The sequence below is a fragment of the Gavia stellata genome, chromosome 6, assembly GCF_030936135.1.
Source record: "Gavia stellata isolate bGavSte3 chromosome 6, bGavSte3.hap2, whole genome shotgun sequence".
NCBI classification, from domain to species: domain Eukaryota; kingdom Metazoa; phylum Chordata; class Aves; order Gaviiformes; family Gaviidae; genus Gavia; species Gavia stellata.
Genome location: NC_082599.1, coordinates 480,852 through 497,500, shown reverse-complemented (window position 1 = coordinate 497,500; position 16,649 = coordinate 480,852). Strand labels below are relative to the sequence as shown.

The 16,649-nt window shown below is 73.7% G+C and overlaps 1 protein-coding gene across 1 annotated transcript; it reads left to right on the top strand.

The window, feature by feature from the left end:
- The first annotated feature begins 2,878 nt into the window (after positions 1-2,878).
- Positions 2,879-16,091, top strand: NOS3 (nitric oxide synthase 3). The gene is given in 27 exon segments (XM_059819102.1): positions 2,879-2,991; positions 3,880-3,982; positions 4,408-4,556; positions 5,168-5,330; positions 5,453-5,544; positions 5,635-5,776; positions 5,855-5,994; positions 6,245-6,419; positions 6,505-6,606; positions 6,724-6,918; positions 6,992-7,065; positions 7,139-7,283; positions 7,362-7,466; positions 7,539-7,606; positions 7,711-7,827; positions 8,426-8,600; positions 8,678-8,735; positions 8,738-8,806; positions 9,322-9,400; positions 10,296-10,483; positions 11,328-11,506; positions 12,107-12,317; positions 12,661-12,748; positions 14,050-14,171; positions 15,294-15,442; positions 15,699-15,893; positions 15,969-16,091. Coding segments are annotated over 27 exon segments (3,519 nt in total).
- Positions 16,092-16,649: the final 558 nt, after the last annotated feature.

The following is a 16,649-nucleotide window of genomic DNA, read 5'->3' as shown; positions in this document are numbered from 1 at the left end:
GTCCCGGTCCAGTCCCAGTCCCAGTCCCGTCCCAGTCCCGTCCCAGTCCTAGTCCCAGTCCCAGTCCCAGTCCAGTCCAGGCCCCAGTACCAGTTATGGTCCCAGGCCTGGTGCTGGTCCCGGTGCTGCTCCCAGTTCAGCCCCAGTCCCAGTTCAGCCCGAGTCCCCGTTCTGTTCCCGTCCCAGTCCCAGTCCAGTTCCGTCCCAGTCCCAGTCCAGTCCCGGTCCAGTCCCAGTCCCAGTCCCGTCCCAGTCCCAGTCCCAGTCCCAGTCCTAGTCCCAGTCCCAGTCCCAGTCCCAGTCCAGTCCAGGCCCCAGTACCAGTTATGGTCCCAGGCCTGGTGCTGGTCCCGGTGCTGCTCCCAGTTCAGCCCCAGTCCCAGTTCAGCCCGAGTCCCCGTTCTGTTCCCGTCCCAGTCCCAGTCCAGTTCAGTCCCAATCCCAGTCCAGTCCCGGTCCAGTCCCAGTCCCAGTCCCGTCCCAGTCCCAGTCCTAGTCCCAGTCCCAGTCCCAGTCCAGTCCAGTCCAGGCCCCAGTACCAGTTATGGTCCCAGGCCTGGTGCTGGTCCCGGTGCTGCTCCCAGTTCAGCCCCAGTCCCAGTTCAGCCCGAGTCCCCGTTCTGTTCCCGTCCCAGTCCCAGTCCAGTTCAGTCCCAGTCCCAGTCCAGTCCCGGTCCAGTCCCAGTCCCAGTCCCGTCCCAGTCCCGTCCCAGTCCCAGTCCTAGTCCCAGTCCCAGTCCCAGTCCAGTCCAGGCCCCAGTACCAGTTATGGTCCCAGGCCTGGTGCTGGTCCCGGTGCTGCTCCCAGTTCAGCCCCAGTCCCAGTTCAGCCCGAGTCCCCGTTCTGTTCCCGTCCCAGTCCCAGTCCAGTCCAGTTCCAGTCCCAGTCCCGTCCCAGTCCCGTCCCAGTCCCAGTCCCGTCCCAGTCCCAGTCCTAGTCCCAGTCCCAGTTCAGCCCGAGTCCCCGTTCTGTTCCCGTCCCAGTCCCAGTCCAGTTCAGTCCCAGTCCCAGTCCCTGTCCCAGTCCCGTCCCAGTCCCGTCCCAGTTCGCTCCCAGTCCGGCCGCCCCGCCGGGCTCTGTCCCAGGTGCTGAAACCGTCCGGGGCCGCGACCGCCGGGACCGACCTGCTAAACCCGGCCCGGCCCCGCCCCGCCACGCCCCGCCCCGCCACGCCCACCCACGCCCCGCCCCGCCCCGCCCCAGGCGGCTGCCGGAGCGCGCAGCGGCTGCCCCGCGGGGGACACGCGTGGGGAGGAGCGGGGCACGGGCGGGCTGCGGATAGGCAGGGGCCGGCTGTGGGGCAGGGGGGAGGCTGTGGGGCAGGGGGGGCTGCCGGCTGGGGGGCAGGACAAGCCCTGAGCCCCCCCCCAGCCCCCTCGCCTGCCCCAGCGCCGAGCCACCGCCCCCCCGGGAAGGACAGCCAATCGGATGGGCGCTCTGCAGTGACGGACAGGCCTGCCCCGCCCCCCGCGAGCATGGGGGGGGCTGCGGGGGGGGGGCACGGAGCCGGCTGGGGGGCGGGGGGGCAGGCTGGGACCCCCACCCCAGGCCGGGGGTGACAGGGACCCCCCATCCCGCGCTGGGAGGGGCCGCGGGGCTGCAGCCGCCCCCCCGCCCGTGCCCCCCCGCGGGTCCCTGGGGCGCCCCCCCCGCGGCTCTGCCCCCCCCCCCCCCCGCGGTGCCCGTCACCCCCCGGCCCCCCCGGCCCCCCCGCTGCCCGCCCCCCCGCTTCCCCCCGGCGCAGGAAGGAACCGCCGGCAGCCGGGGCCGGGCGCGGTTTCCCGTCGGCTGCGGGGGCCACGGGCCGGGCCCCCCCCCGGCCAACCGCCGCCCGACCCCCCAGCCAGGGCCCCGGGGGGCCGCACCCGCCCCCAGCCAGGCCCCGCTCCCCCCCCCGCACCCCCACAGGACACACACACCCCCGGGGGCCCCGCCCCCCCCCCCCGGCACCCCCCGTCCCACTCGGGGAGTCACCGTGGGACCTCCCAGCCCCGCCGGTAGCTCGGGTGACCCCCCCATCCCGCCCCACCTCCGCAGGGTGCCCCCACCCTCCCGCTCCCCCCACCCTCCCCTCCCCGGGGAGGGTCCCGGGGGTGCAGCCCCCCCTCGGGGTGCCCCCTCGGGGGTCCCCGGGGACCGGCCGGGCGCATCAATGGCAGGAACTGGGTGGGGAGCGGCGGCCCCACGCGGGGGGGGGGGGCGGGGAAGCCGGGGGCTCGCTCCGGACGTCCGCCCCACAGCCCGGGGTGGGGGGACCGGGGGGGGGCACCCAACCTCCTGGCACAAACCCGGGACCCCCAAGGGGGGGGAACACTGCCCCGTGCCCCCCCCGAATACCCACACCCATCATGGGGATATGCTGGGGGTCCCGTGGCCGTGCTGGGGGGGTCCCGTGGCCGTGTCAGGGGTTCTGTGGCCATGCTGGGGTCCCGTGGCCATGTTGGGGGGGTCCCGTGGCCGTGTCAGGGGTTCCGTGGCCATGCTGGGGTCCTGTGGCCATGTTGGGGGGGTCCCGTGGCCGTGCTGGGGGTCCTGTGGCAATGTTGGGGTCCCGTGGCCATGTTGGGGTCCCGTGGCTGTGCTGGGGCTCCACAGCCATGCTGGGGGTCCTGCATGCGCCGTCCCCCGGCAGCGCCGCTGCAGCGTGCCCCTGGCTGCGTGCCAGGGCGCAGGGAGGGCCGAGGGGGGTCGAGGCCCCTCGTCCAGCCCCATGGTGGGGTCCCCGGTACGGCCCAGGCCACGTCCCGGCGGGTGGCGTCACGGTGGTGGGGCACCCATTGTGCACGGGGCGGAGGCGCGAGCGGCCGAGGTCACCATTTCCCTACCGTGGCCGGAGGAAGTGGCCGCTCCCGGCACCGGCGGCTCAGTGGCGGCACGATGGGCAACCTGCCGGCCGTGCTGCCCGGCGCTGCCCGCTCCTGCGGCCTCGGCCTCTGCTCCCGCCAGCTCAGCGCCGCGCCCGAGGAGAACGCGGGCACCGAGCGGGGCAGGTGGGTGCGCGGGGCGGATGGGACGGACGGGGAGGGATGGACGGATGGGGCGGATGGGGCACCGGCACCCACTGTGCCGCGGCACACCGGGGCTGCAGGCCCCCATGCCTCGAGGGGCACCCCTCACTTGGCCCCCTCCTGCCTGGCCCCACTGTGGCTCATGGGGTGTCCCCACGTGGCCGGAGCCCACCGGAGACGTGTCCCCACCAGGGACGTGTCTCCGACGGGGTGGCATGCGCAGCTTGCCGGGGCAGGACACGGTGCAGCCGCGGGCACCCGTCAGCAGTAGAGCCCGGTGCCTGCCTGCCCTCGGTGCCCCGTGGCATCATGCCGGCATCCCCTGCCCCACGGCGTGGCCCGGCAGCCCCACTGTGGCACCGCCAGCCCCCCGGCAGCCTGTGGGCCGTGTCGGGACCTTCTGGGGTGGGTGGGATGTGCGGGGATGTGTGGGGACGGGTGGGGAGGGGGCGTGTGGAGCCGAGTGGGGACGGGAGGTGTGGGGACACCCCAGCCCAGAGGGGAGGGGACGGGAGGTCGGCTCACCCCCGCGGTGGCCGGGAGCCCGCTCTGACTCATGGCCATTGTTCGCACTCATGCACGCACGAGGCCCAGGAACGCCCCACGCCCCCCCAGCTCAGCCCCCCCAGCTCAGCCCCCCCAGCTCAGTCCCCCCTCCTCAGCTCAGCCCCCCCAGCCCACCCCAGCACCCCGGGGTGCCAGAGGCTGCGAGTGTCCCAGTGTCGGAGCCGCTGGAGTAAGTGCGGTGGGGGGTGTGTCCCCCCCCCGGCTTCCCCGGCCCCCCAGCCGTGCTCGACACGTGGGGCAGGCTGGGGGCTGCCAAGAGGTCCCCCAGGTCCGGGCAGGGCTCAGGGCTGCCCCCCCCCCCAGCTTGGCACCCACCCACCCAGCGGAGCCCCCCCGCTTCGCCCGGCTGAAGAACTGGGAGACGGGGAGCATCGGCTATGACACGCTCTGCGCCCAGGCCCTCCAGGTGTGGGGGGCGCGGGGCTGGGGAGTGTGGGGCTGGGGAGTGTGGGGCTGGGGGGTGCAGGGCTGGGGGGCGTGGGGCTGGGGGGCATGGGGCTGGGGGGCACAGGATGGGGGGTGTGGGGATTGGGATGTGTGGCTGGGGACTGTGGGGCTGGGGATGCAGGGGTGGGGGATGTGGGGCTGGGGGGGCATGGGGATGGGGGTGTGGGGAAGGGGGTACAGGGCTGGGGGGCACGGGGATGGGGGTGTGGGGCTGGGGGTGCAAGATGTGGGGTGCAGGGCTGGGATGGGGGCTATGGGGACGGAGGGGCTGGGGGTGCGGGATGCGTGGATGGGGTTGTGGGGCCGCAGGGATGGGGGGCGCGGGTGGGGGACGCGGGGCTGGGGGTGCGGGGCAGGGCCCCCCAGGTGACCCCCCCGCCGCAGGAGCTGCCCTGCTCGGGGCAACGCTGCCTGGGCTCGCTGGTGCTGCCGCGGCCGCTGCCGGCCCCGGTCCCGGAGGGTGCCCGTCCCGCCGAGGAGCTGCTGGGCCTGGCCCGGGACTTCATCACCCAGTACTACCTGTCCCTGCGGCGGTGAGCGGGGGGCACGGCACGGGCCCCCCCGGGGCGCCCCACAACCCAGCCTCGCCCCGGGGTGCCCCACAGCCCAGCCCCAGCCCTGCCTGGGACACCCCACATCCCCATCTCTGCCCCAAAGTACCCCAAAGCCTCAGCCCCAGCGGTGCCCCGAATGCCTCACACCCCCATCCCTGCCCCGGGGGGGCACCCCGTATCCCTGCCCTGCCCCACAGCACCCCACAGCCCAGCCCCGTCCCTGCCCCAGGGCACCCCACGGTCCCATCCCTGTCCAAGACACCCCAAATCCCCATCCTTACCCAAGACACCCCAAATCCCCACCCCTGCCCCAGAGCATCCCACAGCCCAGCCCGGTCCCTGCCCCAGGGCACCCCACAGTCCCATCTCTGCCCAAGACAGACACCCCAAATCCCCATCCCTGCCCCAGAGCACCCCACAGCCCAGCCCCGTCCCTGCCCCAGGGCACCCCACAGTCCCATCCTTCCCCAAGACACCCCAAATCCCCATCCCTACCCAAGACACCCCAAATCCCCACCCCTGCCCCGGGCACCCCGCAGCGGTGCAGTGGGTCTCGGGGGGGGCGGGCTGAGGCATGGGGGTGTCCGCAGGGAGAACTCCCCGGCGCACACCCAGCGGCTGCGGGAGGTGGAAGCCGCCATCGGGGCCACCGGCACCTACCAGCTCCTGGAGCCCGAGCTCGTCTTCGGGGCCAAGCAGGCCTGGCGCAACGCCGCGCGCTGCGTGGGACGCATCCAGTGGAACAAGCTGCAGGTGAGGGTGGGGAACCCCCCACCCCACGCCTGCCCCACGGCCGGGGGGTCACCCCCGGGGCAGGTGCTCCATGGGGCGGGGGGGATGTCCCCCCGTACCACCACCCCAACCCGTCCCCGCAGGTGTTCGACGCCCGGGACTGTGCCAACGTGGGGGAGATGTTCAGCTTCCTCTGCACCCACATCCAGTACGCCACCAACCGCGGCAACATTCGGTGAGAGCCCTGCCTCGTCACCGCGCTCGCTGCCGGCCGGACACCGCAGCCGGTGGGGGTGTCGGTGACATCCCGCCCCGGCCCCCCCAGGTCGGCCATCACCATCTTCCCCCAGCGGACGCCGGGCCGGGGCGATTTCCGCATCTGGAACACGCAGCTGATCCGCTACGCCGGGTACCGGCAGCCGGACGGCTCCATACAGGGGGACCCGGCCAATGTCGACATCACCGAGGTGGGGAGACCCCCCCCTGCGCCCCCGGCCCCCCGGCCGCCCCGGCGCTGCCCCCGCCCTGACACTGCCGCCCCCCAGCTCTGCATCCACCACGGCTGGAGCCCCGGCGGCGGCCGCTTCGACGTGCTGCCACTGCTGCTGCAGGGCCCCGAGGAGCCCCCCGAGCTCTTCCCCCTCCCGCCAGAGCTGGTCCTCGAGGTGCCCCTCCAGCACCCCACGTGAGTGGGGCTGTGCCCCCCTCCCCGGGCCCTGCCTGCCCCCCGCCGCCCCAAGGGACCCGGACCCTCCCGGCCCCAACGGGACCCCCTCCACGGCCGTGGGGCTGGGGTCGCACGCGCTCACCCCCGGGGAAGGGATGGGAGTGGGGCTGGGATGGAGGTTGGGGACCCACACTGGGGAGCTGGGGCTGGCATGGGGCAGGTGTGGGGCCGGCGTGGGTCCCCGGCTGGAGCCCACCTCCCCACGCAGGCTGGAGTGGTTCGGGGAGCTGGGGCTGCGGTGGTACGCGCTGCCGGCCGTCTCCAACATGCTGCTGGAGATCGGGGGGCTGGAGTTCCCGGCGGCCCCCTTCAACGGCTGGTACATGAGCAGCGAGATCGGCGCCAGGAACCTCTGCGACAGCCAGCGCTACAACCTGCTGCCGGTGAGACCAGCCCCCCACACCCCCCCCGGGACCCCCCAGCCCCGGGGGGAGCCGGGCTGAGCCCCCCCCCCCGCACCGCCGGCAGGAGGTGGCCCTGCGCATGGGGCTGGACACGCGGACGACCTCGTCCCTCTGGAAGGACAAGGCGGCGGTGGAGGTGAACATCGCCGTGCTGCACAGCTACCAGGTGGGACGCGCGGCCGGGGGGGACGGCGCGCCACGGGGACCCCGACACCGCCACGACGGCGGGACGGGCGCCGGCCGCTCCCAGCCCTCCCGCCCCCAGCCCGCCACGTCCCCGCAGGTGGCCAAGGTGACGATCGTGGACCACCACGCGGCCACCGAGTCCTTCGTGAAGCACATGGAGAACGAGCTGCGGACGCGGGGGGGTTGCCCTGCCGACTGGGTCTGGATCGTGCCCCCCATCTCCGGCAGCCTCACCCCCGTCTTCCACCAGGAGATGGTCAACTACCAGCTCTGCCCCACCTTCCGCTACCAGGTGGGCCCAGCCCCACCACCCCACGGCCCCCCAGCCCCACCGCCCCACAGCTGACCCCCTGCCTGCCCCATAGCCCGATGCCTGGAAGGTCTACGTCTCCAAAGGCACCACCGTCACCAGGAGAAAGACCTTCAAGGAGGTGGCCAAGTAGGTGCCCACCCTTGGGGGGGGTGTCTCGGGGTGAGGGGGGGTCCCCGAGCTGACCCAGTGATCCCCCCAGCGCGGTGAAGATCTCGGCCAAGCTGATGGGACACATGATGGCGCGCCGCGTCAAGGCCACCATCCTCTACGCCACCGAGACCGGCAAATCCCGGACCTATGCCTGGAACCTCTGTCAGCTCTTCCGACGCGCCTTCGACCCCAAGGTGGGCAGGGGGAGGCGGGGGGGGGGAGCAGCAGCCCCCCGCCCGTGTCCCAACCCCGTGTGCGTCCCCCCCACGCAGGTGCTGTGCATGGATGAGTACGACGTGGTGTCCCTGGAGCACGAGACCCTGGTGCTGGTGGTGACCAGCACTTTCGGCAACGGGGACCCCCCCGAGTGCGCGGAGGTGAGGGGCTGCAGTGGCGGGGAGAGGGGACGGGGATGAGGATGAGGATGGTGACGCGCCGCCCCCCGACAGAGCTTCTCCAAGGCGCTGATGGAGATGACCTCGCCCTACACCAGCACCTCCCAGGCTGAGCCGCCCAAGTGAGCGCCCCGGGGAGGCCGGGGGTGCCGGGCTGGGGTGGGGAAGGGCCCACCCTGCCCTCGCCCTGCCCTCGCCCTGCCCTCACCCTGCCCTCTTGTCGCAGGAGCTACAAGCTTCGGTTCAACAGCGTCTCGCAGTCGGATCAGCTCGTCGCCTCCTGGAAGAAGAAGCGGCGGCAGCTGAGCAACACCGACAGCGCCGGCACGCTGGGCGCCCTGCGGTACCGCCGGCACGGCCACGGCCATGGCCATGGCCATGGGGATGGGGATGGGGTCCTCTGCCCGGCCGGAGCACGGTGTTGGGCTGGGGCTCGGGGTGCCCCATCCTGGGGGGGCCACAGAGTGCCGGGCAGGTCTGCGGCCGGCTGCCGGCCGGGGAGGGGGCAGAGCCCGCGGTGGCCCCGTCCGTCCCGTGGCTGTGGGAGGGGGCAGGAGCTGCCCCGGGGGTCCCCAACCCTGAACCCCACTTGTAACAGACCTGACCACCCCCTGCTCACACAGCCCCCACCCTGACCCACAGCCCCGGGTGCCCCCCTCCCCCAGCCCTGAGCATCCCCCTCCCCAACCCTGGGTGCCCCCATCCATCGCCCGGGGTGCCCCCCATCCCCAACCACGGGCAACCTCCACCCGCAGCCCCAGGTACCCCCACCCACCACCCTGAGCATGCCTCCCACCAGCCCTGGGTGCCCCCCCAGCCCTGGGTGCCCCCCCCTCCATCCCTGGGTGCCCCCACCTGCAGTGCAGGCTCCGACCCCAGGGCTGGGGGTGCCAGGTCTGGGGTCACCGCGCTCAGCCCCCCCCCCTCCGCCGTGGCGGCAGGTTCTCGGTGTTCGGGCTGGGCTCGCGGGCGTACCCCCACTTCTGCGCCTTCGCCCGGGCGGTGGACACGCGGCTGGAGGAGCTGGGGGGGGAGCGGGTCCTGCCCATGGGCGAAGGCGACGAGCTCTGCGCCCAGGAGGAGTCCTTCCGCACGTGGGCCCGCCTCGTCTTCCAGGTCAGGGGGGGGCAACGGAGGTGGGGGGCACCCAGCGGCCTCCCCAGGCACCCACCGGCCCCCTCCGCTGCCCCCAGGCCGCCTGCGAGACCTTCTGCGTGGGGGACGGGGCGGCGGGGGCCGAGGAGCTCTTTGCCCCCCCCAGGGCTGGAAGCGCCAGAAGCACCGGCTGGTCGTTCAGCCCCAGGCCACAGAGACCCTGGCCGGTACCGGCACCCCCCCGCGCCCCCCGGCACCCCCCCCGGCACCCCTGAGCACCCCCGGCCCCTGCGGGAGCCCCCCGACCCCTCTGCATCGCCCTCCACCCGCTACCGGCATCTGCCCCACGGCCCCCCCGTGACAGCCCCCCCCACCCCACAGCTCGGGGGAGGGCACCCCACGGCCCCCCCCGGGACACCCACCCCTGCGCAAATGGGGGATCCCCACGGCACCCTGCGGGAGTCTCCCCCAGCCCCACCCCGACACCCCCCAACCCCCCCGTCACACCCCAGCCCCTCCCCGAGACCTCCCCCCCAAGCCCCCCCGGACCCACTGTGACCCCCCCATCCCCTTCCAGGACCCCCCCCGACCACCCCAGCCCCCCCAGCCCCCCCCGTGCCCCCCCATGACCCCCCCGAGGCCCCTTGTGATCTCCCACCCCCCGCGACCCCCCCCCAGTCCTCCCTGGCACCCCCTCCCCTCCCGGCCCGCCGTGCCCCCCAGCCCCCCCGTGCCCCCCCAGGGCTGTCCCACCTCCACAAGCGCCGCGTGTTCCCCTGCACGGTCCTTTCCGTGGAGAACCTGCAGAGCGAGGAGTCCGGGTGAGCCCCCACCCCGGGACCCCCCGCCCCGGGACCCCCCGCCCCGGGACACCCCACCCCGGGACCCCCCACCCCGGGACACCCCCGTCCCGTCCCCCCGCCCCCGGGACCCCTGTCCCCTGCCCCCACCCCCCCACCGCCGGGGCCCCCTCACACCCCCAGGGCCCCCCCCACTGTCGGGACCCCCTGACACCCCCGGGACCCCCCTCCACCCCCCGGGACCCCCCCACCCCCGGGACCCCCTGACACCCCCGGGACCCCCCCACTGTCGGGACCTCCTGACACCCCCGGGACCCCCTGACACCCCCGGGACCCCCCACCCCTGGGACCCCCTGACACCCCCGGGACCCCCCCGCCCCCGGGACCCCCTGACACCCCCGGGACCCCCCCATCCCTGGGACCCCCTGACACCCCTGGGACCCCCTGACACCCCCGGGACCCCCCCACCCCTGGGACCCCCTGACACCCCCGGGACCCCCCACCCCTGGGACCCCCTGACACCCCCGGGACCCCCCCGCCCCCGGGACCTCCTGACACCCCCGGGACCCCCCATCCCTGGGACCCCCTGACACCCCTGGGACCCCCTGACACCCCCGGGACCCCCCACCCCCGGGACCCCCTGACACCCCCGGGACCCCCCCGCCCCCGGGACCTCCTGACACCCCCGGGACCCCCCGCACCCGGGACCTCCTGACACCCCCGGGACCCCCTGACACCCCCGGAACCCCCCACCCCGGGACCCCCTGACACCCCCGGGACCCCCCACCCCTGGGACCCCCTGACACCCCCGGGACCCCCCTCCACCCCCGGGACCCCCCACCCCCGGGACCCCCTGACACCCCCGGGACCCCCCGCCCCCGGGACCCCGCGCCCCCCCGCTGACCCCCCCGCGCAGCCGGGCCACGCTGCTGGTGCGGCTGTGCTCGGCGGGACAGGCGGAGCTGCGGTACGAGCCCGGGGACCACCTCGGCGTCTTCCCCGCCAACCGCCCCGAGCTGGTGCGGGGGGTCCTGGGGAGGGTGGAGGACCCCCCGCCCCCCGAGCAGCCCCTCCTGGTGGAGAGCCTGGAGGGGGACCCCGGCGGTAGGGACCTCGGGGGGGGCACGGGGACGGGAGGGGGACGGGGACGGGGATGGGGACGGGGATGGGGACGGGGAAGGGGAAGGGAAGGGGAAGGGGAAGGGGAAGGGGAAGGGAATGGGGATGGGGAAGGGGAAGGGGACAGGGACAGGGGAAGGGGACAGGGAAGGGGACAGGGAAGGGGACAGGGACGTGGACAGGGAAGGGGAAGGGGTCGGGGAAGGGGATGTGGACGGGGAAGGGGACGTGGCTGGGGATGGGGAAGGGACAGGGGAAGAGGATGGGGACAGGGAAGGAGAAGGGGATGGGGAAGGGGATGGGGACGTGGACAGGGAAGGGGATGGGGACGGGGAAGAGACATGGGACGGGGAAGGGGACAGGGAAGGGACAGGGGAAGGGGATGGGGACAGGGAAGGAGAAGGGGATGGGGATGGGGAAGGGGACGTGGACAGGGAAGGGGATGGGGACGGGGAAGAGACATGGGACGGGGAAGGGGACAGGGAAGGGACAGGGGAAGGGGATGGGGACAGGGAAGGAGAAGGGGATGGGGATGGGGAAGGGGATGTGGACAGGGAAGGGGATGGGGACGGGGAAGAGACATGGGATGGGGAAGGGGACAGGGAAGGGACAGGGGAAGGGGATGGGGACAGGGAAGGAGAAGGGGAAGGGGACGGGGACGTGGACAGGGAAGGGGATGGGGAAGAGACATGGGACGGGGAAGGGGACAGGGAAGGGGAAGGGACAGGGGAAGCATAAGGGACAGGGGAAGGGGCTGGGGACGGGGCAGGGACAGGGGCCAGGGCCGGGGCCGAGCATCCCCATCGGGCCCCATCCCGCCCTCCCGCAGGCGGGTCTCCCCCGCCCCGGGCCTGGGTGCCGCAGAGCCGCCTGCCCCCCTGCACCCTGGCCCAGGCCCTCACCTTCTTCCTGGACGTGGCGGCCCCGCCGAGCCCCCGGTTCCTGCAGCTCCTGGCCACGCTGGCGCGGGAGCCGGCCGACCGCCAGCGCCTGCAGCAGCTCAGCCAGGTGGGGGGCACGGGGGGTGCCACCCCCGGGGAGAGGGGATGCCGGGTCCCTGCCCAGCTGGGATGCTGGGACGCTGGGATGCTGGGATGCAGGGATACTGGGATGCTGGGATGCTGGGCAGTGTGGTTCCCCCGTCCAGGTGCCTGGAGAGGTGCTGGGTGCTGCTGTCCCTGCCTGGCTGGGATCTGGGATGCTGGGTCCTTCCCTTACTGGAACACTGGGATGCTGGCCCTCTCCCTGGCTGGGATACTGGGATGCTGGCCCTCTCCCTGGCTGGGATACTGGGATGCTGGCTCCCTCCCTGGCTGGAATACTGGGATGCTAGCCCCCTCCCTGGATGGGGTGCTGGGATGCTGGGCCCCTCCCTGGCTGGGATACTGGGATGCTGTCTCCCTCCCTGGCTGGGATACTGGGATGCTGTCTCCCTCCCTGGCTGGGATGCTGGGATGCTGGCCCTCTCCCTGGCTGGGATACTGGGATGCTGGCCCCCTCCCTGGCTGGGATACTGGGATGCCAGACCCCTCCCTGGCTGGGACGCCGGGCCCCTGCCGCGCCAGGGTGCCGGGCGCGGTGGCCGTGGCCCAGCTGGGTGCCTCGCAGGACGCCCGTCTGTACGAGGACTGGAAGTGGTTCCGGTGCCCCACGCTGCTGGAGGTGCTGGAGGAGTTCCCCTCGGTGGGGCTGCCGGCCTCCCTGCTGCTCACCCAGCTGCCGCTGCTCCAGCCGCGCTACTACTCCATCAGCTCCGCGCCCGGCCCCAGCCCCGGGGAGATCCACCTCACCGTGGCCGTCGTCACCTACCACAGCCAGAGTGAGCGGCCACAGGGGCGGGCGCAGGGGGGTGGCGGGTGTCCCGGGTGGGGGGCTGCTACCTTCTGCCCCGCCACCTGCGCGGCAGCGCCCCGCTCCCAGCCCTCCCCACACGCCCCATGGCCCCTCCAGGCCCTCCAGTTCCCCGGGCGCTGCCGTTGGACGCGGTAGAGCCCCCAGCGACGTGGGGCCCCCCCGCCCCACCCCGTCCCCCATGCACCGTCCCCCAGGGCCCCCGTCCCCCAGCCCTGCCCGCGGCCGGCGGTGTCCCCAGCCCCTGCCGGGGGGGCTGCCGGTTGGGGCGCTGCCTGCCGCGGCCCCTCCAGCCGCTCGGGTCCCGGCAGACGGGCAGGGCCCCCTGCACTACGGCGTCTGCTCCACCTGGCTGGCGCGGCTGCAGCCCGGGGACACGGTGCCTGCCTTCATCCGGGGGTAAGGGACGCCCCGCTCGCCCCCCGCCTGCGTGTCCCCGCCTGCCGCCGCGCCCCTCCCTGCCCACAGGACTACACTTCCCAGCATGCCGCAGGGCAGCCCCCACGCCATTTCCCAGCATCCCCCCGTGCCCAGGACTACATCTCCCGGCATGCCTTGCTCCGTGCCACGCCCCAGGACTACATCTCCCAGCATGCCCCTGTCCCGTGCCCACACCTACACTTCCCAGCATGCCCCGCTCCATGTCACGCCCCAGGACTACGTCTCCCAGCATGCCCTGCACCCCATGACCAGGCCTACACTTCCCGGCATGCCCCACTCTGTGCCACCCAGTCCCGGGACTACATCTCCCAGCATGCCCTGCACCCCCGTGACTGGGCCTACACTTCCTGGCATGTCCCGTTCCATGCCCCATCCCAAGACTACATCTCCCAGCATGCTCTGCACCCCCGTGACCGGGCCTACACTTCCTGGCACGCCCCACCCCATGCCCCGCCCCAGGACTACCTCTCCCAGCATGCCCCACACCCCCGTGACTGGGCCTACACGTCCCGGCATGCCCCGCTCCATGCCCCATCCCAAGACTACATCTCCCAGCATGCCCCGTGCCCCCGTGACCGGGCCTACACTTCCCAGCATGCCCCGCCCCAGGACTACATCTCCCAGCATGCCCCACACCCCCGTGACCGGGCCTACACTTCCCGGCATGCCCCACCCCATGTCATGCCCCAGGACTACATCTCCCAGCATGCCCCGCGCCCCCGTGATTGGGCCTACACTTCCCGGCATGCCCCGCTCCATGCCCAGGACTACATCTCCCAGCATGCCCTGCGCCCCCATGACCGGGCCTACACTTCCCAGCATGCCCCACCCCAGGACTACATCTCCCAGCATGCCCCGCTGCACGCCCCACCCCAGGACTACATCTCCCAGCATGCCCCGCTGCACGCCCCGCCCCAGGACTACATCTCCCAGCATGCCCCACACCCCCGTGACCGGGCCTACACTTCCCGGCATGCCCCGCTCCACGCCCAGGACTACATCTCCCAGCATGCCCTGCGCCCCCATGACCGGGCCTACACTTCCCAGCACGCCCCACCCCAGGACTACATCTCCCAGCATGCTCTGCACCCCCGTGACCGGGCCTACACTTCCCGGCATGCCCCGCCCCAGGACTACATCTCCCAGCATGCCCCGCTGCACGCCCCGCCCCAGGACTACATCTCCCAGCATGCCTCTCCCCCCCCCCCGCCGGGCGCCGTCCCGGGGTCCGCCGCCGCCCGCTGACCCGCTGCCCGCAGGGCCCCCTCCTTCCGGCTGCCGCCCGCCCCCGAGGCCCCCTGCGTCCTGGTGGGACCCGGCACCGGCGTCGCGCCCTTCCGCAGCTTCTGGCAGCACCGGCTGCACCACCTGCGGGCCGGAGGTTGGGGACGGGGATGGGGGGGACGGGGGGACAGGGGGGGACATGGGGACAGGGGACACGGGCAGAGATGGGGGGACATGGGGACAGGGGACACGGGGGGACACGGCGGGACATGGGGACAGGGGCACGGGGGGACATGGGGGGACAGGGGGCTGGGGACAGGGACATGGGGGACGGGGGGACATGGGGACACAGGGCTGGGGACAGGGACATGGGGGGACACGGGGACAGAGGGCTGGGGACAGGGGCACGGGGGGACATGGGGACATGGGGACACAAGGACGGGGACAGGGGCACGGGGGGACACGGCGGGACATGGGGACAGGGGCACGGGGGGACATGGGGGGACAGGGGGCTGGGGACAGGGACATGGGGGACGGGGGGGACATGGGGACACAGGGCTGGGGACAGGGACATGGGGGGACACGGGGACATGGGCCTGGGGACGGGGACATGGGGGACAGGGGGCTGGGGACAGGGGCACGGGGGGACATGGGGACACGGGGATGGGGACAGGGGCATGGGGGGACAGGGCGGGACATGGGGACAGCGGGACATGGGGACAGGGGCACAGGGGGACATGGGGGGACATGGGGACAGTGGGCTGGGGACAGGGGCAGATGGGGGGACATTGGGACAGGGGGCTGGGGACAGGGGCACGGGGGGACACGGGGACACAGGGACAGGGGCACGGGGGGACATGGGATCACGGGGCTGGGGACAGGGGCACAGGGGGACATACGGACACAGGGACAGGGGGTGACGGGGCTGGGGACATGGTGGCACCGGGATGCGGGACAAGGGACGCAAGGCACAGGGATGCGGCAACCTGGGGACAGAGGGTTGGGGGCTGGGGGCACGGGGACATGAGGGTGTGGGGACACGGGGCATGGCGATGCGGGGATGTGGGGCGCGGGGCTGGGGACATGGGGACAGAGGGAAGGGGGTGGAGGCCGGGGACGTGGAGACACAAGGGCAGGGCGGTGTGCGGATGGGGGGACACGGGGGTCTGTGACATGGAGATGGGGGGACATGGGGGGGCTGTAGGACAGAGGGGAGCGGGGATGCTGGCTACAGGGACACGGGGACATGGGGACAGGTCTGGCCGCTGCCCCCCCGCAGGCGGCCCGCTGGGCAGCATGGTGCTGGTGTTCGGCTGCCGCTCCTCCGCCCTGGACCACATCTACCGGCAGGAGATGCAGGAGGCGCAGGAGGGGGGGGCCCTCAGCCAGGTCCTCACCGCCTTCTCCCGCGAGCCGGGGACCCCCAAGGTGGGACGGGGACGGAGCTGGGGACAGCGGTGCGACGGGGACAAGGACGGGGACAGGGTGGGGACAAAAATGAGGACGGGGATAGGGTTGGGGACACAGAGACAGGGATGGAGACAAGGGTGGGATGGGGACAGAGATGAGGACGGGGACCGAAACAAGGACGGGGACAGGGACAGGGTACGAAGGGGCGGGGTGGGGACGCGGGGCTGGGGCCGTGTGCCGGGTGTTAGCGGCCGCCCCGGCGCGGTGTCCCCAGACCTACGTGCAGGACGTGCTGCGGACGCAGCTGGCCGCGGAGGTGCACCGGGTGCTGTGCCAGAGCGCCGGGCACATGTATGTCTGCGGGGACGTGACGATGGCCACCGAGGTGCTGCAGACGGTGCAGCACATCCTGGTGCAGCAGGCCGGCATGACGCTGGGGCAGGCGGGGGACTTCATCAGCGAGCTGCGGGTAAGGGCCAGGGACGCGTGGCACGCCGGCACCGGCACCACGCCCGGCACGCCGCCCTGACGCCTGCTCCCCCAGGACAAGAACCGCTACCACGAGGACATCTTCGGCCTCACCTTCCGCACGCAGGAGGTGGCCTTCCGCATCCGCAGCCAGTCCTTCTCCATGCAGGAGCGCCGGCAGCCGGGCCCGGCCCCCTGAGCGCGCCGGGGCAGGAGGGGCCCCCGCGGCTGCTCCCCCCGCCCCGCTGCAGGCAGCGCCGCCTCCCCAGTAAAGGTTTAGTTTTGATAACCCTGGCCCGGCGCTTCGCCTCCCCCGGGGTGGCACCGCCGGCACCACGCGTGGCCGGGAACGGTGGGGTGGGCCGGGCTCTGCGGTGGGGTCACCTGGCCCTGATCCGGCCACGGACGGGGGCAGACGTGGGGCAGCGGGAAACAGAGGGTGGGTGGGATGGGGGGACGCAGCCACGGTCCCCGCAGCTCCAACCTGCACGGCTGCATGCGAGCAGCACCGCACCGGCACCACCGCTGCCGTCTGCCCACACGCCCCAGCATCGCACTCCGAACGACCACGGCCCTGTCCACGGCATCGCGCCCCCACGGCATCCCCCTGCACAGCCCCACGTCCCCACAGCATCGCCCCCCAGCCCCCCACCAGCGCCGGGGCGCAGTCACCGCTGGGCACAGCCCCTCTGTAAACCTTTATTTCCCACGGCGGCTCGGTGCGGCCGGTGCCCGGGGCAGGGCACCGCGGGGGGCA